Source organism: Mauremys mutica, chromosome 7, assembly GCF_020497125.1.
Source record: "Mauremys mutica isolate MM-2020 ecotype Southern chromosome 7, ASM2049712v1, whole genome shotgun sequence".
Lineage (NCBI taxonomy): Eukaryota > Metazoa > Chordata > Testudines > Geoemydidae > Mauremys > Mauremys mutica.
This window is the reverse complement of record NC_059078.1, coordinates 48,302,923-48,330,157: the sequence shown is the minus strand read 5'-3', so window position 1 is coordinate 48,330,157 and position 27,235 is coordinate 48,302,923. Positions and strand designations below refer to the sequence as shown.

The following is a 27,235-nucleotide window of genomic DNA, read 5'->3' as shown; positions in this document are numbered from 1 at the left end:
AAGCTATGAAAGCAGTGGCTGTGGAGTACCCTTCCAGGCCAGTAGGCTGCTGCACTGACCACCAAGCAGCCTCCCTTGCGGCAAGAGAGGCCAACTTCCGGGTTGGCATGGGACCTTCTAGCCTACAGCTCCGTCTCACTCTCCTCCTCTTCCACACTCCCCCTCCCCTTCAGGCTCTGCGTGGACGCAACCAAATTCACTAAAGGCGGGACGGCGCAATGCACGTTCAAACGCCATACAAACGGGGAGTCGGGGGTGGGGGGAAGTCTGACCTATGGGGGCAGAAGTAGCGCTTGTAGGAACGAACCACTGAATTTAGGGCTGTTAATATTTCACCGGCGGGGTGTGGGGAGAGTTGAACCCCCTCCCTGCTGGTATGGTTTTATCCCCTAGCAACAGACTCAGGCGTCTGATGCTTGACGACGAGGCCATTCCACATCACGGGAGGGGGAAGCTGGGCAGGCTGGTGCGTACTCTCTGCTCTGCCCCTGGCTGGCCTAAGAGTCAGGGCATGGGGAGGCCCGGAGGACAGCCCATGGTTCAGCCCGGGGGTGGGGGGCACCACCTTAACAGGGCCTAGGGTCACCAGATAGCAAGTGTGAAAAATCGGGAGGGGGGGGGGGTAATAGGAGCCTATGTAAGAAAAAGACCCAAAAATCAGGACTGTCCCTATAAAATCGGGACATCTGGTCACCCTAACATGGCCTGGCTGAGGTCCCAGCATGCAATGCTCTGGCCCCCCCCATAGGGGGCACCCCAGGCCTAGGCACGAGACCCTTCCTGGGAATTGCTAAGGGTGCTGCTCATGCCCCTCAAAGGGGACGCGCTGGCTTGCCCCATAGCTAGGGTTGCCAATTTTGATTGGCAGTATTCCTGGAGGTTTCATCACATGACATAATCTTTTAATTCCTGAAGACTTTGGGACAATCCTGGAGGGTTGGCAACTCTACCCAGAGCACCACCTTGGTCCAGGTAGCCCAGGAGGGTGGCTCTCTGTGTGGGGCCACGCTCTGCTTTACAGGTGGCGAGAGCCATGGTCTGCCCCATTTTGCTGCCCATGGCCTTCTGGCAAGTCGTCGCTGTGGCCCCCAGGAGGAGTTGGGGCATCCTACGATAGGGGTTGCATGGTCACACCTCATGGGCCTAGGTGTTGCTGAGGTGGTCTTTAGGGTTGGAGGAAGCGGGTCAGAGTTTGAAAATGTCAGTGAATTATTTGTCATTGCTGAAAAGGGTTGAAATTCTTTCGCAACTTCTTGTTGCTTTTTGGCCAAGTGTGGGACTCGGAGCCAGCCCACACCCAGATGCTGCTAGCTGTAGGAATCAGAACCACACCACCCCTGGATGCTACTAGATGTGGGAGTTGAATCCCCCACCCCATCATTCCTGGATACTTCTAGAGGACTCCTATCTGCCCACCCCCCACATGTCCATCCCTCTCCACATTCAAACAACCACTAGAAACATTCATTTTCAGAGGAGGGTGTTTTTACTAATCTCTGCCCCCTCATGAGGCCCCCTTCCCCTTTTGGTAATGATGGCAATTTGACCCTTTTTTTGTATTCTCAATGTCACATGTATTATGATGTGTTAGGGCCCAATCGAATGCTTGTTGAAGTCAAAGATCAGATCCTTAATACTTAGTATTGTATTTTAATTGGTTTTGCAGTATTCATAAACATCTAGGCAATGGAGTGAAGGGATTGCACTTTATGAATGAAAATAGTATTATCAGTGGCACTGTCTGAACACTTTAATAGCTTTTGTTACAAGGAACATCGAAGGCTGGTATAACTAAAGAAAATTAGCCAACTATTTTCTCTATTCTTTGTCTGATTTCTTTGTGATTTTTTGGCAACACTTTGTTTATAGTCAGTTTCACTGTTTCCCCTGGGTGGTCAATGTCCTTTGTCATTTGTGTGGGTCTTTTCTTTAGCAACAGAGAGGGAAAATACATTTGAAAAAAAAACAGGAAAATGGGATTGTAAAACCACCATCATTGTCAGGGGGATAGTGGATTGCGTAGTACTTGAAACTATTTTTAACTCTGTTTTTGGAAACGACCAGATTCAAGTAGATTGAAGTTTAAAGGCATATGTAGGTTGCTCGTCACTATATTGAACTCATGTTTTATGGCTTATATTAAGGCATGAAACAATTCCCATGTATTTATTATCTAGAAACTGGTGACTGGGGCATTAGGAATGCATATATAGATTGTTTTGAGAAAGATGAATACTAGTTTTCTACCTATCTCTCTTTCTTTCTGATTTTGCCTTTTTAACTTTTTGTTGTTGGGATTGATTTTTTTTAGTACTTTTCTTTGTCTGTTACAACCACTGAAGCATTTTTGAACCTCATTTTTTTTAAATGATGGTTTTCTTAGTTGGTTTGATTGAAACCTTGGATCAAAGAATCGAAGAGGAGGCAAGAGATCAAAAGCTCATACCACTCTGAGAAAAATGTGTGGGAGTTTGACTTCTTGGATATGTAAAAACTGGATTTACTGAGAAATTGTAATTATAGTTTTGCTATCCTGCCATACACACTGTAGCTAATGTTGTGTCAGCAGTTCCATTATAATATGATCTCATTTTTCATAGTCCCATTTAACCACTTTATAGATATCAATATATGAAAGTGTATATATATATTTGTGTGTGTATATTGTATTCTATTGTTTAATAGTGTGATTAATCGCGATTAATTTTTTTTTAATCACTTGGCAGTGATTTTTAATCAATACACACATGCACATATAGATATACGTACACTCACATGCACATACGTATATATATATATACACACACACATAGATATAGACAGATACAACACTCACATAGATACAGATATATTTACACTCAGAGATATACACACACACAGATATAGATATATATACATACAGATATAGATACACACACATACACACACAGACAAATCTATATCTATACACACACACACATAGATATAGATACACACAGATATAGATAGATACACACACAGGTATAGATAGAGATATAGAGAGAGACACACACATACACACACACACACACACATAGATATATGGATATAAATATACACACAGATATAGATATATGTAGATACACAGATATAGATAAATACACACACATATATATACACATACACATATAGAAAGATACACATATGCACATATATACGGATATGCATGCATATACACACACACACAGATATAGATATACACACACAGATATAGATATGTAACACATACATACACAGATATAGATATGTAACTCAGAGAGAGAGATACATACACACATGTATGTACACACAGAGATATAGACATATACACGCACACACACATAGATATATAAACATAGAGACATACACACACAGATATATATATACACATGCATACAGATACAGATATAGATAGATACACGCACATCACACACAGACAGATATAGATGTGTAACACACAGAAACATATATATACACATACACACGTATGTACACACATATAGATATAAACATACACACAGACATACACACACTCATAGATATAGATATATATACACACATATATACACATACATACAGATATAGATAGATACATACGCACATCACACAGAGACAGATATAGATATGTATATGTGTATGTGTGTGTATATATATATATACACACACACACACACACACACACATATAGATACACACACACATACACAGATATATATAAATGCACACATATACACACACAGATATAGATACACACAGAGATATAGATATAGATACACACACAGATATAGATACAGGGATGTGTGTGTGTGTATATATATACACACACACAAACATATACACACACAGAGATACACACACATATATCTATAGATACACACACAGAGTCAGGTTTCAGAGTAGCAGCCATGTTAGTCTGTATTCGCAAAAAGAACAGGAATACTTGTGGGACCTTAGAGACTAACAAATTTATTTGAGCATAAACTTTTGTGGGCTACAGCCCACTTCATCGGACAAAATCTCCTGAAAGCAACACTTATACAGAAGTTGATGATATAGCCTCCACACACATAACACACACTTCCCAGACATTTGCCAAGGAAAGTTTCCCCACACAGCACTGGCAAATGGACACTTTGTCAAGTCCTGAACCATTTAACTACAATAAGCATTTTAACACATCTTTCCAGCAGTTCACTACTCATCATCCAGCCAAACAAAGACACATATCATTTCACACCTGGAAACTTTGTGTGTGTGGATATATCCATATCTATATATCTGTGGGGGGGGAGTATATATGTGCGTGTGTGTATGTATCTATCTGTCTATCTATATCTGTGTGTGTATGTGTGTGTGTATACAGAATCATATAAGATTAGGGTTGCAAGAGACCTCAGGAGGTCATCTAGTCCAAACCCCTGCTCAAAGCAGGACCAACACCAACCAAATCATCCCAGCCAGAGCTTTGTGAAGCCGGGCCTTAAATACCTATAAGGATGGAGATTGCACCACTTCTATAGGTAACCCATTCCAGTGCTTCACCACCCTCCTAGTGAAATAGTGTTTCCCAATATCCAATCTAGATCTCCCCCATTGCAACTTGATACCATTGCTCCTTGTTCTGTCATCTGCTACCACTGAGAACAGCCAAGCTTCATCCTCTTTGGAACCCCCCCTTCAGGTAGCTGAAGGCTACTATCAAATCCCCCCCTCCCCCCTTACTCAACCTAGTGACAGAGGATGTGGAAAAAGCTAATGTACTCAATGATTTTTTTTTGCCTCTGTCTTCACAAACAAGGTCAGCTCCCAGACTGCTGCACTGGGTAGCACAGTATGGGGAGAAGGTGACCAGCCCTCTGTAGAGAAAGAAGTGGTTCCGGACTATTTAGAAAAACTGGATGAGCACAAGTCCATGGGGCCGGATGCGCTGCATCCAAGGGTGCTAAAGGAGTTGGCGAATGTGATTGCAGAGCCATTGGCCATTATCTTTGAAAACTCATGGTGAACGGGGGAGGTCCCGGATGACTGGAAAAAGGCTAATGTAGTGCCCATCTTTAAAAAAGGGAAGGAGGAGGATCCGGGGAACTACAGGCCAGTCAGCCTCACCTCAGTCCCTGGAAAAATCATGGAGCAGGTCCTCAAGGAATCAATTCTGAAGCACTTAGAGGAGGGGAAAGTGATCAGGAACAGTCAGCATGGATTCACCAAGGGCAAGTCATGCCTGAGTAACCTAATTGCCTTCTATGAGGAGATAACTGGGTCTGTGGATGAGGGGAAAGCAGTGGATGTGTTATTCCTTGACTTTAGCAAAGCTTTTGATATGGTCTCCCACAGTATTCTTGCCAGCAAGTTAAAGAAGTATGGGCTGAATGAATGGACTATAAGGTGGATAGAAAGCTGGCTAGATCGTCGGGCTCAACGGGTAGTGATCAACGGCTCAATGTCTAGTTGGCAGCTGGTTTCAAGCGGAGTGCCCCAAGGGTCGGTCCTGGGGCCGGTTTTGTTCAATATCTTCATTAATGATCTGGAGGATGGCGTGGACTGCACTCTCAGTAAGTTTGCAGATGACACTAAACTTGGAGGAGTGGTAGATACACTGGAGGGTAGGGATAGGATACAGAGGGACCTAAACAAATTAGAGGACTGGGCCAAAAGAAATCTGATGAGGTTCAACAAGGACAAGTGCAGAGTCCTGCACTTAGGACGAAAGAATCCCATTCACTGTTACAGACTAGGGACCGAATGGCTGGGCAGCAGTTCTGCAGAAAAGGACCTAGGGGTTACAGTGGATGAGAAGCTGGATATGAGTCAACAGTGTGCCCTTGTTGCCAAGAAGGCTAACGGCATTTTGGGCTGTATAAGTAGGTGCATTGCCAGCAGATTGAGGGACATGATCATTCCCCTCTATTCAACATTGATGAGGCCTCATCTGGAGTACTGTGTCCAGTTTTGGACCCCACACTACAAGAAGGATGTGGAAAAATTGGAGAGTCCAGCGGAGGGCAACAAAAATGATTAGGGGGCTGGAGCACATGATTTATGAGGTGAGACTGAGGGAACTGGGATTATTTAGTCTGCAGAAGAGAAGAATGAGGGGGGATTTGATAGCTGCTTTCAACTACCTGAAAGGGGGTTCCAAAGAGGCTGGATCTAGACTCTTCTCAGTGGTAGCAGATGACAGAACAAGGAGCAATGGTCTCAGGTTGCAGTGGGTGGGGGGTTAGGTTGGCTATTAGGGAAAACTTTTTCACTAGGAGTGTGGTGAAGCACTGGAATGGGTTACCTAGGGAGGTGGTGGAATCTCCTTCCTTAGAGGTTTTTAAGGTCAGGCTTGACAAAGCCCTGTCTGGGATGATTTGTTAAAGAGGAGATTGGTCCTGCTTTAAGCAGGGAGTTGGATTAGATGGCTCCTGAGGTCCCTTCCAACCCTGATATTCTATGATTCTAAGGGATTAGCCATACCAAATCAGAACACTGGTGCATCAAATCCAGCCTCCAACAGTGGCCAATAACTGATGCTTTCTCTTCTCAGTGGTAGCAGATGACAGAACAAGGAGCAATGGTCTCAAGTTGCAATGAGGGAGGTTTAGGTTGGATATTAGGAAAAACTTTTTTACTTGGTGAGTGGTGAAGCACTGGAATGGGTTACCTAGGGAGGTGATGGAATCTCCTTCCATAGAGGTTTTTAAGGTCAGGCTTGACAAAGCCCTTTCTGGGATGATTTAGTTGGGAATTGGTCCTGCTTTGAGCAGGGGGTTGGACTAGATGACCTCCTGATGTCCCTTCCAACTCTGATATTCTATGATTCTCTTCCGCAGACTAAACAAACCCAGTCCCTCAGCCTCTCCTCGTAAGTCATGTGCCCCAGCCGCCTGATCATTTTCGTTGCCCTCCGCTGGACTCTCTCTGATTTGTCCATATCCTTTCTGTAGTTGGGGGCCCAAAACTGGATGCAATACACCAGATGTAGCCTCACCAGTGCCGAATAGAAGGGAATAATCATTTCCCTCCATCTGCTGGCAATGCTCCTACCAATGCAGCCTAATATGTCGCTAGCCTTCTTGGCAACAAGGGCACACTGTTGACTCCTATTCAGCTTCTCATCCACTGTAACCCCTAGGTCCTTTTCTGCAGAACTGCTGCTTAGCCGGTCGGTACCCAGCCTGTAGTGGTTCATGGGATTCTTCTGTCCTAAGTGCAGGACTCTGCACTTGTCCTTGCTGAATCTCATCAGATTTTTTTGGCCCAATCCTCCAATTTGTCTAGGTCACTCTGGACCCTATCCCTACCCTCCAGCATATCTACATCTCCCCACAGCATAGTGTCATCTGTGAACTTGCTGAGGGTGCAATCCATCCCATCATCCAGATCATTAATAAAGATGTTGAACAAAACCAGCCCTAGGACCGCTTGATACCGGCTACCAACTAGACATCGAGTTGTTGATCATTACCCATTGAGCCCAACAATCTAGCCAGCTTTCTATCCACCTTATAATCCACTCATCCAATCCATACTTCTTTAACTTGCTGACAAGAATACTGTGGGAGACCGTATCAAAAGCTTTGCTAAAGTCAAGATATGTCACATCCACCGCTTTCCCCATATCCACAGAGCCAGTTATCTCATCATAGAAGGCAATCAGGTTGGTCAGGCATGACTTGCCCTTCATAAATCCATGTTGACTGTTCCTATCATCTTCCTCTCCTCCAAGTGCTTCAAAATGATTTCCTTGAGGGCCTGCTTCCAGGGACTGAGGTGACGCTGACCGGTCTGTAGTTCCCCAGGTTCTCCTTCTTCCCTTGTCTACTAGCTAGAGGCTGATATGAAATATGGAACCCCCAAGCAGGATCCAGGAAGAGCAGGGCTGGCTCCAGGCACCAGCGCAGCAAGCAGGTGCTTGGGGTGGCCAACAGAAAGGGGCGACATGTCTGGCTCTTTGGTGTCGAGTCCCTCAGTCCCTCTCGGAGGGAAGGACCTGCCGCCGAATTGCCGCAGAACAATGAAGTGGCAGCAGTAGAGCTGCTGCCAAAGTGTCGCCAATCGCGTTTTCTTTTTTTCGCCGCTTGTGGCGGCAAAAACGCTGGAGCGGCCCTGAAGAAGAGCACTCTGGTATAAATCCCAAGCACCTCCAGCAGCTTGGGTTGCAGGGGACTGGGATTTCCTCTTGCACCCATTCTCTATTACCTGTATCAAACTCAGGCTAATCATTTTAATTCTTTGTCCAGTAGGTGGCTGAAAAATTTTTCAAGATCTGATTTTGGACAGTGTGTCAATGTTACATTAGCCAGGCATATACATTATCATCTTCTCTTATGTATCTGTGAGGGCCTGGCAGATGGATCTTTTTGAACAGGATGCTGAATAGGGGTTTATTTTAATTGGTGAATAAATTTAGTGATCATAAAGGACATTCTGGAGGTGTAAATGACTACACAAGGTGTAAAGCAGTGGAGAATCAGGCCCACTGTGGGTAGGTGTGGTACACACTTCCTCCACACAGCTGTCACTGGAACTCAGCCCTGACCTGCAGCACCTTATTCAGTTTCAGTCCTGTGCAGAAACTGCCAATCATGCTAACGTGTGTGTTGGGAGGAAGAGGTTGTGATGTTCACTAACATAGTCTAGGATGAGACTTCCACGCTCACTTTTGCATTATACAGGCTTTGAACTCAGGTTTTCAGAGGTGAAAGACTAGTGTGGTAACTTGCTGTGCCACCTAGCCTTCCTGCAGACCACAGAGCTGTCATCTCAAGAAAGCCTCAGCAGGGTAATTTTGCATTACTCTTGTTCTGCAGTATTGGTGCACCAGGCATAAAAGAGTCCAGCAGTAATTCATCAGGAGTTCTTGGATCTCAGCTGATACCAATCAACCCTGCTGTGCTGCTAAAATAGATATGGCCAGAGCATAAAATAACTAATATAAAAAAATCCTCCATGGAAAATTCATCCTTCAGGGTAAGAGCTCCCAGATGCCAAACAAAAGAGAGGCTGGGATGAGAAAGTATTTGGGTTTTCTGGGTTAGGGTGTTATTGATCCTCCCTCCAAAGTCTCCCCACTTCACACATTTACTCACATCATGGTAATCTTAATTTATTGGTTGATTTTAAAAAAATCACTTAAAATTGTTCACTGATTTGAACACTACAGTAACAAACCTGTGTGCAGTTATTCCCTGCTATCTTAGGTGTGTATGTAATGCTTTCCTTTCTGTGTGTGCCTGATTCATTCTTGTAGGCAGGCAGCTAGTTGAAATTTACAAAATTCATACTCTCTGAACAGAGCAGATAGGATGTTTTGTAAATTTCACTTCACTACCTGCATTCAAGAACAGAGCGGAGGGTCTCAGTAGGCAAATGTATATGTGTTGTCACCTCTGAGTGACAGAGAAACCCAAAACAGCAACAGCACTAGTTTTAGACTATAAGCCTTGACAAGACCTTTTTAATGAAGATCCACTGTGGCAACTCGGAAAACTCAACCAGAAGATTGTTGGGCAAACGTTTTATCCCCCAGGATTAAACCAGACAACTATAGGTCTTTCCTGGGATGCAGAACAGACATCTCTGTAAATCATAGAATCACAGAATCATAGGACTGGAATGGATCTTGAGAAGTCATCTAGTCCAGTCCCCTGCACTCGCAGAACTAAATATTATCTAGACCATCCTTGACAGGTGTTTTGTCTAACCTGCTTTTAAAAATCTCCAATGACGGAGATTCTACAACCTCCATAGGCAATTTATTCCAGTGCTTAACCACCCTGACAGTTAGGAAGTTTTTCCTAATATCCAAACTAAATTGCCCTTGCTGCAATTTAAGCCCATTGCTTCTCGTCCTATCCTCAGAAGTTAAATAACAATTTTTCTCCCTCCTCCTTGTAACAACTTTTTATGTACTGTTATCATGTCCCCCCTCCATCTTCTCTTCTCCAGACTAAACAAACCCATGGGAAGAATATGGGCTATTCTTCACTTACAACTAGACATGGGGTGGGCAAACTATGGCCTGTGGGTCGGATCCGGCCTGTGAGCTGTTTTAAGCTGGCCTGCGAGCTCCCGCTGGGGAACAGGATCTGGGGCTTGCCCTGCTCTGGAGCTCCAGCTGGGACGCAGGGTCAGGGGCTGTGTCATGTGGGTCCCGGAAGCTGCGGCATGGCCCCACTCCGGCTCCTAGGCACTCCAATGGCTCCCTCCAGCACTCCAATGGGACCTGCATGGCTGGTGCCTGCAGACGGGGCAGCGTGCAGAGCTGCCTGGCTGCGCCTCTGTGTAAGAGCCGGAGAATGGACATGCCCTGCTTCCAGGAGCTGCTTGAGGTAAGTGCCACTCAGAGCCTGCACCCCTGAGCCTCTTCTCACGCCCCAGCCCTGATCCCCCATCCAAACCCCTTAATCCCAGCCCAGAGCACCCTCCTGCACCCCAAACCTCTCATCCCCAGCCCCACCCCAGAGCCCGCATCCCCAGCCGGATCCTGCATCCCTTCCCGCATCCTGATCCCCAGCCCAGAGCCCCCTCTCACCCCCGAAATACTCATTTCTGGCCCCACCCCAGAGCCTGCACCCCCAACCAGAGCCCTCGCCCCCTCCCACACCCCAACTCTAATTTTGTGAGCATTCATGGCCCGCCATACAATTTCTGTGGCCCTCGGGTCAAAAAGTTTGCCCAGCCCTGTGCTAGACTTTAGGCCCAGCTGTGAGCAAGGACTGGTGCACTAAGCTGCACCACCCCAGAAATAGCCTTCAGAGGCATTATGATGTAGAATTCCCATACATTTATGGTAATAAGCTATAACAGGATAAACATATTTATAGCTGTATAACTGCATCAACACTAGGGGAGCTGTACTGCTTTGACTAGTCCAGTTTAGTTAGAGCAGTAACATTTTTGTATTTAGACAAGCCCTTACTTCAGGGCTGAATATCACAGCCCTTGGTTTTACATTAGCATCTTGCCACGAGTCTGAAGGCTGCACTTCATTAGCATCTGCAGTTATGTAAAGATTTTTTGTATCAAAAATATATGCACACATCAGTAATATCTGCCTGTACTTGTCTCTCCCCGATGGAGGAATAGAAACTGTGAGTTGAGATCACCAGCAAAAAAAAGAAAAGAAAAGAAATCCCCTGCAGTAAAAGGGAGCGGGGAGCTTCTGGCTATATTTTAATATTCAACAGGCCTCGCTTAGACACCTCTGCTTTAATTGTCTGAGACTGAGTCAGAACTTACACCTGGGACTATCTGGGTTTAAGTTTACTAGAATCAAGTTACATATGGAGAGGACTGTTACCTTTAAGGGATTTGGTAAAGCTCCTACATACCTGATAGGGGCCTATAGCTCATAGGGGCTTATGTGATAGTTTCAGTGTGGGCCTGGGTTGCTCCAGTTCTGCTGGCAGTCTCTTACATGCTGGGAAGTCCCTGCTGTTTCAGAAAAGCAGCTTTTCAAACATCGGCTGTTGAGTTTTCTCCTCCAAAACCTGTGTGGAATAATGAACCCTTTTGCCCAGGGTTAGTGAGCCATCCAATCACCTGGGTGAGACAAATGGCCACCAGGCCATAAAAGTAAAGTGTGGGATCAGTCATGGCAGGCGGTCAAGTGCATCTTGTTACCACTCATCTGCTTAGTGAACCAGCAATGTAAAAAACCGCTGAGAGGTATTTTACAAGCGGTGGAGACACAGTGCTAACAGTATCAATTGGTTTTCTTTCCATAAGGCCCAAGATCGCTTCACAGCACCTTTCCTCTGACTGGTGGAGAAGATGGATAAGTCAAAGAAAGAATTGACAAACTCGCTGGGGAGGAGCCCCTATTCGCCTCATTCCAACACCCAGGCTCAGGTCTTGGACCCCAGCCCAGGAGCCAGCTCAAGCCCAGTAGAAAGCATCTACAGGGGGACCAACAGGAAATACCCAATGATTAAACAAAAGGGATTTTACTCTGATGTGCTCTATCCAGGAGCCACAGCTTTCTTGGGGGTAAGTGCAAAGAGCCTCCTCTTTCTTCATCTTTTCTATTGGAGATCCACAGATCGTCCTAGATGTAAGGATCCATGTGAAAAGCAGATAATCTGCAAGGCTTTCTCATGCAGAAAATAGGACGGCAGCTTAGAATGACACCTACCAATCACAGAACTCCTTAGCTTTCTTGTCCTCTTTTCTCTTGCCCGTAATTTTCCCCTCTGCTCCTCCTTTGGTCCGTCTCTTCACCCAATCTGTTCAGAGCAAGGCAGGGAGCAGGCAACAATGCCAGGCCCTGCATCCTGTCTCCCATTCTGCAGCTGTTTCCTAGGTCAGAGCCCTCATAGGATTTGAGTTTTCCAGGGTAAAGCAGCAATGCTTTGTCTGTCACAAATCATGATTTCCTTGAATTACTGGGGGGCCTTGCCCTCAATGCAGTCACAGTGTTATGTGTATTATCAAGTTATTGTGGCACAGAACTCCATGCGCTAGTAAATGTATGAGGATGGATCTTCAGTTGGTGAAATAAGCATAGCCCAACTGGCTTCCTTGTTCTTTAGCCCTCTCTCTAGAGATCTCTGGTTGATTTCAGACTGCATTCTCTTAGCAATCCCCTGCCTCTCAGTTTGTGGTGCTATGTGCCCTATCCCTTTCTGGAGATACTCCCTTTGCCTCTTACAGCCTTTATCCATGGCACTCTGTTTCAACATGTCCTCTCTAACTCTGGTACTTCAAGCCCTCACTGAAGGTTCTTTCTTCCTCTCCCTGTATGACACTCTATGAATCCCCTTACTACCCTCTCTTTCGGTTACTTTCAGGCAGGCTTTGGTGGCGTTTCTGCGGGAGGTCCGCCAGTCATGCAGATTCAGCAGTGGTTCTGCAGGTGATCTGCCGGTCCCGCGCCTTCATCCCTTTTGCCGCCGAAACCGCGGGACCAGCAGACCTCCCGCAGAAAAGCCACCGAAGGCTGCCTGACTGCTGCCCTCACAGTGATCAGCAGCCCGCCCCCCGCGGCTTGCTGCCCCAGGCATGCGCTTGCTGCGCTGGTGCCTGGAGCCGCCCCCGCTTTCTGTGGCCCCTCTCTCTTACCTCTGACTCACTCTGGTGATATTCTTATGTGCTGGATTTGCAGGATGTGTGCGCTGGTCCCAGTGTGTACAAGGATTTACTGAGACAGGCTGATCTTGAGCAGCACACGCCAAAAGGTAAATGCACTGAAAAGAATAATGCCGCTGCCTGTAGGCATGCTGGGAAATGGGGCCTTAAAGGGTTAATGTTGGTAGCAGTAGGCATGCTGGGAAATTAGTGCTTCAGCTGATTACTTTAGGCTAGAAGAGCATTGGAAATACTTCTGTGATTCTGTTCTCAAAGCCAGGGATGATCCCAAGGTGATGGAATCACTTGGGAATGGTGGAGTGAAGTGAACCCCCAGGTCAGTAGAACGATCTCCTTCATGAGCAAAAAGCAATTTACCAACTGTCAGGGTGTATCTGGCCCCTGTGATGTCCACAGAGCATTTGGGTCCCTATCTAATCTTATGAGGCGGCTCTTGTAGTTAGACCTATGGGGTACCCCTGAGAAGAATAACAAGATTAATGTCACTCTGAGCACTCTGTCCTTCACAGGTCCATTATGCTTGAATATGGGGCACAACCCCCGCTCCATAGGCACAGACGTTACCAACGGCAGTGGAATGTGTCCATTACTGCTGAGGGTGGGTGCAGGCAGGAAATGTACACCCTCCCCTCATCTCCCCCCCAACCCCCCTTTTGCATGTTCTGGAGTCCAGCTCCATATTCACTCTGCAGTGGAGCTTTGTGTATTGGGAAAAGGGATCTGCCACTCCTTTCCGACTTGCAAATGGTGCACATGTCCTGGAGGCTGGAGTATGGCCATAGAGACTGACTATGAGAGGAAAGGATCTTTCCCTTCCCCAGAGCTTGGCAGACCATTAGGACATAGTCTAGTTATTTGGATTGTAGGCTGGGGAGAGATGGAAGCCATATACCACCTTACTGAGCTTTAGATGTGCTATTTATTGTCCTGAGTAAAGGGAAATGACTTCATCCACAAGTGAATCTTGATAAGACCGACTCATCCCTAACAAGTGGAGACGGATCTTTATTTATGATACGCTACTTATTTAATGGGGAAACAATCAGGCTGTAAGTATAAATGCTGATGACACACTACGTATTGACATAAATAACTGATAATGCACAAAGTGCTGCAATGAATAGCTTCATAGATTTCAATGAAGTGGAATGCCACCATGGGAATAGTAGCATTTCCTGACCGTAGATAAAAACCAGGGCAGTTCTGTGAAGAAACCAAATCAACATTTGTGCAGGGTTAAAGATCTTCTGTTCAAACCTCTGTGCTTTTATTGACTCTTCAGTAAAAGCAAATCTTCAAAAAAATCATACAGACAATTCATGATTCTGTACAATATTTGATTAATGATATGAATAAAAGGGAGATGAAATATACAGAGCAGCCTGTTTAGGATTGATCTCCATTAGTCTAAATGTTATTTTTAGAAAAAGCGAATGTTAGATTGGTATTTTTGTATTACAAGGATTCTGATCCTGAAATATTATTGACATCAGCATTTTGCTTTCAGTGAAAGCTGCAGGTGCTCAGTGCCTCACAGAATTGGTTTCAAAGGCCCCGATCCTGCAAACTGCTCTGCATAATTGTTTTAATGTCTGTAGGGCTCTATATGGGCACCAAGATCGAAGTACACAGCGCAAGTTGCAGGATTGGGTCCAAAGTCATTAACAACCTTAATCACATCCAGGTGTCCAATTTAAGGCCCCAAATCCAAAGTTTCTCTTTGACCAGTACGAAAGTTTCTCAAGTAAGAGATGAAAAGAGCCCACTCTCCCTCAAAGTCCTTTATCTTATTTTTAGCTCTGTGTTAGGCTCTCTCCAAGGAGATGATGCTCTTTACATCTTGCAGCCAATTACTTATTTCAGGTAACACATCAAATTCCCAGCTTCTTGCAATTCTTTTATTTGCAGCTAATGATGTATACTTAGTCATCTAAACATTTATGGTTTATTTATAGGTTATCTAAGATGATGATTTTCTTTGGGCCAAAGCCTTGGAGATCTTTACTTGTTGCTAGAGCACACGTCCCACTGAAGACAATAGGCCAAAGTCCTGAGATTGCTAGTCAGTTTGTATTCAGGCCTTAATCAGACAAACTCCAGTTGAAGTGAATGGAAATTTTGCCTGAGTGAGAACTGAATGACTGACTCCTTTTGAGGTTTGCCTGAATAAAACATGAGTAAGCCCTTCAGAATGTACTGGTTATCTGACTTGCTCTCAGTCTAGATTTATATGCCTCTCATCACCATAGTATCTGAGCAACTCATTTATTAATGAATCTTACCTTCACGATAACCCTGTAGGAAAGTATCTTCTCCACTCTACCAATAGAGAGCTGAAGTACTGGGTAGATTACGGGTTTTGCCCAGGTCTCCTGAGTCCCAGTCTAAAGCCCTATCTGAAATCCACATACTTTATAGTAATTCTTAATGCCCATTATTGCTGTCACTGAGCCCATAGTGTTGTTTTGGTATTATATAAACACAATAACATGTATAAGCACACAAAGAAAGAAAGCTAGGGAGAAAACAAGGTTGGCTTCCACTCATCAGGACAACCTGACTCAGGGTCTGCTTGACTCCTCCACTCACTCATGTAGTATGGTTGCTGTGACTCATGCAGATTGCCCACATGTGCACCCCAAGGGGTGGCATAGTTTGTCTGTCTGTGTGTATGTGCATGTGAACATAGATACATTGTTCTATGAATTTAGGACTTTGCTTGTTTTTTTGTTTGATGTCAGTCACAACATTTGAGACTCCCGAGAACATTGAATCTTACCTGGACAAACAAGTGATTGGACCAACCACTGAGATCCTGGCCAAGTCAGACTTCCCACTGCAAGCGTTTAAACCAAAGGTGCAGCTTCCCTTTCAGGGGCTGCCAGGACAGTGCCCTCGGAAGATTGAGATAGAGAGGTAACCTCAAGAAGGGGGATAATGTGATAGCTGTTGTATACATTGAATAGCCACACAAGAACCGGGTTGTCATAAACAGATAGTTAAGGGTTAAAGTCTCTTTTACCTGTAAAGGGTTAACAAGCTCAGTAACCTGAGGAACACCTGACCAGAGGACCAATCAGGGACAAGATAATTTCAAATCTCTGTGGAGGGAAGTTTTTTTTTCCTGTGTTCTTTGTTTTGAGTTGAGTCTCTCTTGGGAGTTAAGGGAGTCCAGTCAACTTAATAAAGTCCTCCCAGGTTTCTGCAGTACTTTTCATCTATTCAGTCTAGTGAGTATTAGAAAGGCGTACTAGCATTATAAGTTTATTTCTACATTTGCAATTGTGTGTTTTGCTGAAGGAATCTCTTTATTTCTATTGCTGTTACTTTGCTTTTACTGAGAAAGAAAAGGGGAGGGGGAATTCTCTCCAGGTTTATAGGTTAGACGCTGTGTATTGTTCCATCCTGGTATTACAGAGATAGTGTACTTTCTTTTTGTTCTTTTAATAAATTCTTTTCTTTTCTTTGGACTTGGTTAATTCCTTCTCTTGTGGAAATTCAGGGGAAGGGGAGGGGGGAAGAGTGAGTTCCTCCTGGGTTTGATTCACGGCGTTGAATTGGTGTGTATCTCTCCGGAGTAGGCTAGGAGAGAGAGGGAGGGGGGAAGTGGGCTGCTTCCCTTTGTGTTGAGATTCAGGAAGATTGAATCTGTGTTCCCCAGGGAGAGTTTTGGGGGAACAGGCAGTGTGTTATCCACTTTAAACGTAACTGGTGGCAGCAGGACCAGATCTAGACTAGGATTAGTTTAGAGGGGCTCATCCAGGTCCCCATCTTGGAACCCAAAAGCTCCAAGTGGGGGAGAAAACCTATGACACGGGTATTGAAGTTCGCTCTGAAGATGCAGAAGTGCTATGTAGATAATGTTTCAAGAGGGATAGTGTTTTATTGCAGGGTTTAGCCTTACCCCTTGCCACCTGCACAACGCTGTTGACCTAGGCTGCGTAGAGGGAGGATCACATGTTGACAGAATGACTTAAGCTTATTGTGCTTTGTAGATGTTGGAGATGGCAAAGACCTCTGAGATCACCCAGCCCACCCCTGACAATGTAGGAATGATCCCCTAGAATAAATGTCTTAGGAAGGAATTTTCAAAGTGCTCAGCCTTGGCCTAACCTGGCTCCCACTGGGGTCAATGGTAAAACTCCCACTGAAGTCATGCATCCGACGAAGTGGGTATTCACCCACAAAAGCTCATGCTCCAATATGTCTGTTAGTCTAAGGTGCCACAGGACTCTTTGTCGCTTTTTGCAGATCCAGACTAACACGGCTACCTCTCCGATACCATTGAAGTCAGTGGGTGCAGAGTTAGGCCAACCCTGAGCACTTTAGAAAATCCCACCCAGTGTGTTGTTCAGTATACTATTAAAAGTTCCATCAGTCTGTTCTGCCTTCTGGGTAGTGTCCAATTGTTACTGCATTGGTGCCATATTGAACCTGTAGTTATTAGCACAGATGTTCTTCCCTGTGGCAGACTGAAAAAACAATTGAATAATGACAATTCATATAACTTCATTAAGCATAACCATTCAATCTCATTGACTCCTAATTAGGAGAAGACGGCTATATCTCAAACTAGATATTGCTCAGCTCTTAGCCAAAGAGGGGATAGATTCCAATCACCTGATGCCCAGGCACCAAGACCCTGACAATATGCCAACCATTGAGCAAAAGAGAGATCCTCTCTTTCCCATCTACCTCCCACTGCAGGTAAGCGAGCAGCTTTAGAACTGTCATCTGCATTACTACCGACGCTCTCCGGACTCACTGAAAAGAGCAGGGCACATGATTTAGTAAGAAACAGATGAACAGGTGAATATTTTAGAATAGAAGCCATGGGGGCTGGGATCCATAGGATTCAATCCTGCATGGTGCTGAGCATCCCCTGTAAGTTAATGAGTGCCCACAACTTTCATTACAGTCAATGGGACTTGAAGGTGCTCAGCGTCTCGCAGGACTGTTCCAAAGACAGTTGTTTAGGCTTCTTTAATACCATTATTACACAAATTCAGATTTCCTTCTGAATGCAACTGTTGGCAGCATTGATTGCTGGGACTTCTCCACTTGAGAGTCTCCTCCCCATCTCTACTATCTAGAAGAGAGGGACTAGTCTAGTTGCCACCCTTGGAAATAAGTCCTTCATAAGGCAACACATTATGCGGTTTCTGCACCTTTGCTGTCTCCACGTTATATAAAATTCAGAGAGTGCATGTTTCTTTTCCTTCATAAATTTCTATGCCATGTTGTTATCTTCTTCCCCAGGCAGAGATTCATTTCCATTGCTTACATTGTCTTGCCTATGTAGATATTTGATGATGAAGAGTATGACTGCCGGACTCCTGAAGAGTGGCTCTTGCTGGGGTTGGAGCCAGGATCTCAAGACAGAAAGCCAGTTCCTGGAAAAGCACTTTTACCTACAGATGATCAACTGGGACACGGTAAAGCATGACTAAGCTATAGTTTGGGTGCTCTGCACAGTGACATTGGGCTAATGACACTTACAGGATTGTTGCAATAGAATGGTTAGCATTTGGAATGGAACTGTCCAACTTAGATGAATGTAATGCTGATGAATGGAACACAGAGATGATTAAATGAGAGCAAGTACTTGGGTAACAGGCTCTAGTGGTTAGAGCAGGGGACTAGGAGTCAGGAGAACTGAGTTCTGCTCTCAGATCTGCCACGCATTCATTGGATCTTGTTTTTAGAAATAGCTTCTGATTTTGCAACCTCATTTCTGTGCCTGGAAATAATTGCAGGCTAATTTTATAGTACTTAAATGTTTATTCCCTGATCAGACCTGCAAATAAATAAGTTAGAAGTCTAAATACTATGAAACATGTCTGTGTTTACCTGTGGGTGCAAAACTGGAGGCCAAATTGAGGGTCTTCTGAAAATTGGAGCCACTGTGTGTGTGATCCAGTCGTGTTGTTCCAGAACTTAAACGATGGGAAGAACACATGGAGCAAATGTCAGGAAGCAATTGCATGCATGACTATTCTGCATTGTTGTGCTGGGTACTTTATTTTATATATTTATTTATTTATTAAAGAAAATCTTCAGCTCAGAGCAACTGAGGTTGACCTTATGGGACATATAACAGTGAAGAGGAGCAACTTCAGCCCAGTTATTTTGATTGGGAAATCTCACTTGCCACAATATCTTGTGAGAATCAACTAAACCCTTTTTAGAACATAAGAGCCTAAGAACTATCTAGCCCAGTATCTTGTGTTCCATTGGCCAGTGACAAATGCTTGAGAAGGAATGAACAGAACAGGGCAATTTATAGTGTAATCCATCCCCCGTCATCCAGTCCCAGCTCCTAGCACTCAGAGGTTTAGGACACCCAGAGCAAGGGGCTATATCCCTGACTATATTGGCTAATAGCTATTGATGGACCTATCCTCCATGAACTTATCTAATTCTTTTTTGAACCCAATTATACTTTTGGCCTTCACAACATTCCCTGACAATGAGCTCCGCAGGTTGACTGTGCATTGTATGAAAAAGTACTTCTTTGGGTGACCCATGGTTTTGTGTTTATCTTGTGTTATGTGAACGGATGGTTCACATGGTAATCTTGTATTATGTGAATGGATAAATAACACTTCTTTTTCACTTTCTCCTCACCATTCGTGATTTGATAGGCCTCTATCATATCCCCCCTTAGTCATTGCTTTTCTAAACTGAACAATCCCAATCTTTTTAATCTCTCCTCACATGGCAGCTGTGCCATACCCCTAATCGTTTTTGTTTCCATTCACTATGCTGCTTCCAATTCCAATATATCCTTTTTGAGATGGGGCAACCAGAACTGCACACAGTATTCAAGATGTGTGTGAACCGTGGCTTTATATAGTGGCATTGTGATATTTTCTGTCTTGTTATCGATCCCTTTCCTAATACTTCCTAACATTCTGTTAGTTTTTTTAATTGCCACTGCACATTGTGCAGGTGTTTTTCAGAGAACTATCCAATCCACAATGACTCCAAGCTCTCTTTCAGCTGGTTACATCTCATTTAGACCTCATCGTTTTGCATGTATAGTTGAGATTATGTTTTCCAATGTGCATTACTTTGTATTTATCAATGCTGAATTTCATCCACCATTTTGTTGCCCAGTCACCCAGTTTTATGAGATCCCTTTGTAAGTCCTCTCTGTCAACTTTGGACTTAGCTGTTGAGTGATTTTGTATCATCTGCAAACTTTGCAACCTCAGTTAACCCCTCTTTCAGATCATTTATGAATACATTGAAGAGCACTGGTCCCAGTACATATGTTTGTGGGCCCTGGTATTTACTTCTCTCCACTGTGAAAACTGGCCGTTTATTCCTACCCTTTGTTTCCTGTCTTTTAACCAGTAACTGATCCATGAGAGGACCTTCCCTCTTATCCCATGACAGCTTACTTTGCTTAAGAGCCTTTGGTGAGGGACCTTGTCAAATGCTTTCTGAAAGTCCAAATACACAGTATTGTTGTGGAAAATTGACCACATGGTTGATTTTAGATCAGACAGCCTGAGGCTCCTTTATTTTATACAAGCATATATGCAGGGAGAGTCAGCATGGCCCCACGCAAGAGGCAAACTGCTCTGCTCTCCACAAATTTTACCAAGCTTATAAAGGCTAAAACCGCAAGCACGTAACGCGCTCGATACATTTTCAATTGCCATTTTCAATTTTATTTGGAATACAACGTTAATCAAGAGCAAGCTTAATAATTAGTTTTCCATATATGGTTTTTCCTGTTATTGTTATCCCTAGCCAAGTTTGCCGTTTGACTGTTCTAACACCTTTTCTGTAGTCCCGAAAGCAAGCTCAGCTGTTGTAACTTAGCAGATCTCCTGGTTTCCCTTTATCCAATTCCAGTTCCTCTTTCATGGGCCCCTGACCCCACATGATTCTGCCCCCGCATGCCCTTTGTACAGAAAAGCAAGCCTAGCTGAAGCTCTTAAGTTTCATAGCTTTGTTACAGGCCTTTGCTACAGGCCCAAACCCCTGGGGAAAAGGGAAGGGGGTACCAATTTTCTTTGACAGTATCTACTGATCATACTGAACACCCTTTTCCACATGTATGTTGACTCCCTCAAAGAATTCTAATAGATTGGGGAGGCATGATTTCCCTTTACAAAAACCATGTTGACTCTTCCCCAACACATCGTGTTCATCTGTGCTTCTGATAATTTTGTTCTTTACTATAGTTTCAACCAATTTGCCTGGTACTGAAGTTAGTCTTACAGGCCTGTAATTGCCAGGATTCCCTCTGGAGCTTTTTTTTTTTTTTTTTAAATCAGCATTATATTAGCTATCCTCCAATCGGAGGTTGGTGCGGTAGGTGATGTATCACAGCTAGTAGTTCTGCAATTTCAACTTTTAAGTTCCTTCAGAATTCTTGGATGAATCCCATCTGGTCCTGGTGACGTGTTACTGTTTAATTTATCAATTTGTGCCAAAACCTCCTCTATTGACACCTTAGTCTGGGACAGTTCCTTGGATTTGTCACCTAAAAAGAATGGCTCAGATGTGGGAATTTCCCTCACATCTTCTGCATTGAATACAGATACAAAGAATTTATTTGGCTTCTCCTCAGTGGTCTTGTCTTCCTTGAGTGATCCTTTAGCATTGATTGCTTGGCAGGCTTCCTGCTTTTGATGTATTTAAAAAAATTGCTGTTAGTTTTTGTGCCTTTTGCTAGTTGCTCTTCAAATTCTTTTTTGGCTTGCCTAATAATATATTTATCCTTGACGTGCCAGAGTTTATGTTCCTTTTGATTTTCCTCAGTAGGATTTGACTTCCAATTTTTAAAAGATGTCTTTTTGTCTCTGCCTCTTTTACTCTGTTTAGCCATGATGATTTTTTTTGTTGTTGTCTTCCTGTTTTTTTAATTTGTGGTTTACATATCGTTTGAGCTTCTATAATGGTGTTTTTAAAAAGTTTCCATGCAGCTTGCAGGCATTTTACTTTTGTGAATTGTAATGATTATATCTTTCATCAGAGGATCCCAAAAGCCATGAATTGATCTATAAGTGGGTCAGCGTTGGCATCCTGGATTACGACAAGGAGACAAAATTGTACTTGGTACATAAGACAAACAAGAGGGGAATGGTACGGGATGAAGAAGGGAGGCCTATTCTAAATGGAGGAGTAACTCCAGAAGGTGTGTTCTGACTAGTGTTCATTAGGAGATGGGAGACATTCATTTACCCCTGTCTGCTTCCTTTTCCACCACCAGAGCCCTGCATTGTGATAATACTTTTCCCTCTCCTTCCCCACCACTGGAGGGCTGGACATGATTCTTCCTGGAACCAATGCCATTCAGGGGTAATGTGGGTAATTTGGGGATATTCGAAGTACTCGCCATTTGCAGGGGTTCAGGATTCATTTCAGCACTGCAATCCCCTGCCAGCCGAGACCTGAACTCTGATCCCTCATTTGGCAGTCTCTTGTACTGCCACCACCCCATCAGCCTGACCCTGATTGTATATTCAAACTATTGGCTACAATAAATAGGGAATCTGATTTCTGCATTCACTGTGGACCCCAGTGTGTGTTATTTATGTCTTCCCTTCTTTCCCCCCAGGGAGAGTCCCTCTTATGCCATGTCAATACTGGGTGCCACGAGTCCGTCTGCTGTTTCTTGCGGAAGACCCCCATGTGTTTGCCCAGCGAGTGGTTTCTGCCAATACCCTGCGTAAGAAAACACAGGCGCTGTTGCGGTACAATCTGTATGTGGACTGCATGCCCGTGGATGGGCTGAGGAGCATTGATGAGAAGAGCCTAGGTAGAATGAAGCAGCTGGCAATGAGCACTTCACACCTGAGAAAAGAGATACGGTGAGTATCCCATTGATTCTTCGCTGGGGGCTAGAAGAGGTTCATTGAAAGACTCAGATCATGGCTGTGCTTTCAGTGTACTGTACTGGATGTCTGCATAGTGTGACTGACTTCCCTGGGGTGCCACCTAGAACTGGGGTACCGCTGAGCCCTTTGTCTTACCAACCTGGGCTCCCTCTCACACTGTGCTGCTCTCACACAAGCTGCAGATCCCTCCAGATCTGCCCTCACACAAACATTCACAGGCAGGGACACACCCAGCTGTGTTACATGAATGCTTTTACCAGCCACCCATGAACCAATAATAGAGAGGCTCCAACCAGTTCCCCACAGTTCCCCAGCCTAAGACCCCAGAGCTGTTCTGTCTTGCCCTGGTCAGAAGCCTGACCAGTATACGTTTACTACCCAGTACGCACCTCCTTCAATGTGGCGAGGACATTGCACCAGCCCCTGTTCTTGAGCAGATTTCCCTTTGGACTTCAAACAACACACTGTTTTAGGTAAAAAAAAAAAATAAAACAAATTTAACTACAGAAAGATATAATCACTTAAAAATCTAAGAAATAGCTACAGATCAAAGTTGGTTACCTAAGAAATAAAATAAAATCGCAATCTAAATTCTATACACTAGATAGGAGTTGAATCAAGAAGTGTCTCATCCTGATGGTACAAACAGTCCACCAATCTTCCATACACAGGCTAGAAATCCCTTCAGCCGGGGACCACATCCTCAGTTCAGTCCTTGTTCCTAAGGTTCCAGGTGTTGAGTTGTGGGGGGCGGAGGGGAGTGAGGCCAAGTGATGATGTCACTTCCCCCTTTTATAGTTTCTGCCTTGTGGAGGGAACTTCATTGTCCCAAACAAAGCCCCCAGCACAGTTAGTGGAAAAGTATAGGCACAAGATGGAGTCCTGTGTCACATGAGCTGGTCACATGCCCTTGCATACTTCGATGAGTCATGGCAGCAGGGCCAGCTTTAGGGCGATTCCACCAATTCCTGGGAATCGGGCCCCGCAGCGTCCGGAAGAGGGGCCCCACACCCTCCACTGAAGTGCCTCCGGAAACAGCAGCAACCAATTGAGCTGCCGCCGAATTGCTGCCACTATCTTCGGCGGCAGCTCAATCGCTGCCGCTGTCTTTGGTGGCATTTCGGCGGCAGCTCTTTCGAATTGGGCTCTGCACATCCTATATTCTGGCTAGAACATTCACAGAAAAGTTCATCAGGTGGGAGTAAGCTTCTTTTATGGCCTATTGTATTTCTTGATGGGCCATCACCTTGAATGGTTTGTCCACAATGTGCTGGCGAGACTGGATGTAAACTACCTTGTGGGTGTTAACCAGGAGCAAACACATTTGAAATACTGGTATAAAGTCAAGTATCAGAGGGGTAGCCATGTTAGTCTGGATCTGTAAAAGCAGCAAAGAGTCCTGTGGCACCTTATAGACTAACAGACGTATTGGACGAAGTGGGTATTCACCCACGAAAGCTCATGATCCAATACGTCTGTTAGTCTGTAAGGTGCCACAGGACTCTTTGCTGCTGGTATAAAGTCAATATTTCTAACTTAAGATACAAAATGATACATGCATACAATTAGGATAATCATATTCAGCAAACCATAACTTTTCCACTGACACCTCACATGACATATTTTGTACAAGATTTGTTGCAATTATCTAACACTGGTGAATATGGGAGTGCCAGGGTGTTGCTTTGGGGTACAGAGTGTCACAGTAGGATAATGCCGAGAGATGGAAACTTTCATAGGAGCTGCACATTTTCAGTTACAGACACTGGAAACAGCTTCCAGAGCACAGATTGTCAATGGTCCCTACATTAGGCTATGGACCACCAGCTCTCTGCAGAGTGCTTCCTGGTGGTCAGCAGAGAGCTGTCCAGTTGTCTGGTGCCAGCTGCCTTTGTGGCTGATTGTCAGACTAAAAGAAAATATGCATAGGGATCTTGTGTAATCAAATAGAAAAGGAAAGGAGTAACCTGGTTACAAATGAGACAATTTCTCTGCTGAGATACAGCCTAGGCTAGGGAAAAGTTTTAGAGTCCCTGGGCTTGCTGAATCATCATCTACCAGTGGTGGTATTGCCTTCAGTCCCTTGGAATGAACAACTGCATTGACCCCCTTCAGAAATGTGGCGCTGTGAAGAGCTGTGTGGTCTAGCAGCCTTGACTGGAGAGTAAGGTCTCTGTTTATGAACAGAGATGTAGCCAGAGAGAAGTACTCTGCTTGAAGTGAAAAACAATAACATTATAGGATAATGGCAGCTGGAGTTCAGGATCAGGAAAATCAGGAATTTTATACTTTCAGTAAATATTCAGAGGGGCATTTGGGAAGATGGCACATATACCCCAAGCATTCCTAGCATTCACACACAGCTTTCTCCAACCCTTAGATTGTTTTTCTTCGGCCTTTGTAATACTTTTCTTCTCACATCCCTTGGTCCAAACCATGTTTCCCTTCCACTTTGTTCTGTAGCAGCAATTCAGATAAGATGATCCTAATCAGCTGCTAGTCAGTTTCATTTTGCTGCAACCAGTGCAAGCAGAACAGACTAGTACAGAGACAGCTTAACGACTGGAGGGCAAGGAGGAGAAAGAGAGAGAGAGAGAGGAGTGCTAGTTCTAGATTCAAATCTAGTCCTCTCTCACACTCACATCACACCCAGCAGGGTGGGACACCTTTGCAACGTCACTATTTTGTCCTGTGGCCCCACACTCTGCCAATGAACCTCAAACCTGCATCATCATCTGCTGTTCTATTCCTGGGCCTCCATAGCTCTGCTAATGTAATTCAGATATTTTTAGTAAGCAAGCTAAGTGTAAGTGAACCCAGGAGAAATAATTTGGGGGTAAGGTCTTTGAGGATTGGTGCAGATCTGAGTGGTCACTGTTCATTCATTTTATAATCGTCATCAGTGTGTTGAACTGTCTGCAATGCCTGGAAAAGGAGGTGAGCCTAGACTATGAACGCACCATGAACAAGATTATCTTTGATGGAGTCATCACATCCAAGCCCCAGACGTTTTCATATGTCACCCTGCCAGAGAAAGAGGAGGAGAAGGTGCCAGAGAGAGGTATGGGATCTGGTGAAGAAAGTTGTGCTCCAGTTGGGTTGCAAGGATCCTTCTGTAAAATGATTTCTTCATTATTGTGGGAGACTTTCAGACATACAGGTTTATAATGCAAGAGGATGTACAAGGTGGTATGTTTGCCAGTTATTCTGGGGGACCGGCAGACAGCCAAATTGGATGCATGCATGGAGAACTCATTTACGTTAGTGGGTTAGGTTATGAATGATCCTTGGAAACTGTATATGTGTATCTGGGACCAGAATTTGGCCTTGGCACTTTGAGTGAGATTGCACAAGCTGAGGCATTCCATGAACAGTCCAGCTTTATTAACAGTGGCTGGAATGCTGGGGGCAAACTGTGGAGGTTTCAAGGCCATGCTTGGGAGCGAGGAGGCCTCTCATTATCATTCATGTTCAGAATCTTGATTTCTTCTTTGTGGCAGCCTCTGCGCAGTCCCATTGTGGGACATGGCCCCCACCCCTGGGCCATTCCTGCCATACCAAAAAGAACCTCATGATGCAGGACCTATGAATCAGAACATCAGATCTGTCCTGGGGCCAGGGCTCCATTTCTGTGCATGGACAGAGCAGATGTTTGTTAGTTATGAAGTCCCCTAAAGTGGGGAAGTGCAACCTTTGGGGCCAACACCAGCCCTTTCATCCAGCTTCAGATACGCAGAACACTTGGTGTCTGCTGGGACTACTTATGTATGTAAGGACTACTCACATGAGTAAAGTGTTATGGGATCAAGCCATATGTTGGTCCCAACCTAAAAAGGGATTGCAAATGCTCTTCCTCTTAAAATGACACACTCTCTTTTGTTGGCAGGGCTGGTCAAGATCCCAGACTATCCATTTGATGAGCAACGGGCATCTTTTATTTTTGTCTCGCTCCTGACCAGGCCAGAAGTCATCCTTGCCTTATCGCAGGTGCGGGATGAGTGCAACAAAGCTGCAGCCATGTCTCTGTTTCATTCAACCTTGTCTAAGTATGGCCGGCTAGAGGAGTTTGAACAGATCCAGACGCAGACCTTCACCCAGGTAAGGAAGGGCAGGGAGGGAACATTTGCTTAAGGGGAGGGGAGATACAGAACAATCAACAGGGCTCTTAGCATATACCAATCAGACCAGGCCAGACAGATCTTAGCAATTATATAATTGATTTATTGCAACTGGACAAAGCTTTTCTAAAAAACATGGGGCAAAATCTGCATTGTAGATTTCCAAATTGTTGTTGTTCCTTCTCC

The 27,235-nt window shown here is 44.6% G+C and overlaps 1 protein-coding gene across 1 annotated transcript in view; it reads left to right on the top strand.

The window, feature by feature from the left end:
* The first annotated feature begins 397 nt into the window (after positions 1-397).
* Positions 398-27,235, top strand: part of DNAH1 (dynein axonemal heavy chain 1) — a 148,135-nt gene continuing 121,297 nt past the window's right edge. Inside the window, exons 1-10 of the mRNA XM_045025192.1 lie at positions 398-466; positions 11,716-11,976; positions 13,091-13,163; positions 15,816-15,990; positions 17,625-17,781; positions 18,377-18,509; positions 22,067-22,228; positions 22,652-22,904; positions 25,835-25,992; positions 26,818-27,029. Of these exons, the coding sequence (XP_044881127.1) occupies positions 11,761-11,976; positions 13,091-13,163; positions 15,816-15,990; positions 17,625-17,781; positions 18,377-18,509; positions 22,067-22,228; positions 22,652-22,904; positions 25,835-25,992; positions 26,818-27,029 (1,539 nt within the window). The 5' untranslated portion in view covers positions 398-466; positions 11,716-11,760. The remainder of the gene's footprint in view (positions 467-11,715; positions 11,977-13,090; positions 13,164-15,815; positions 15,991-17,624; positions 17,782-18,376; positions 18,510-22,066; positions 22,229-22,651; positions 22,905-25,834; positions 25,993-26,817; positions 27,030-27,235) is intronic.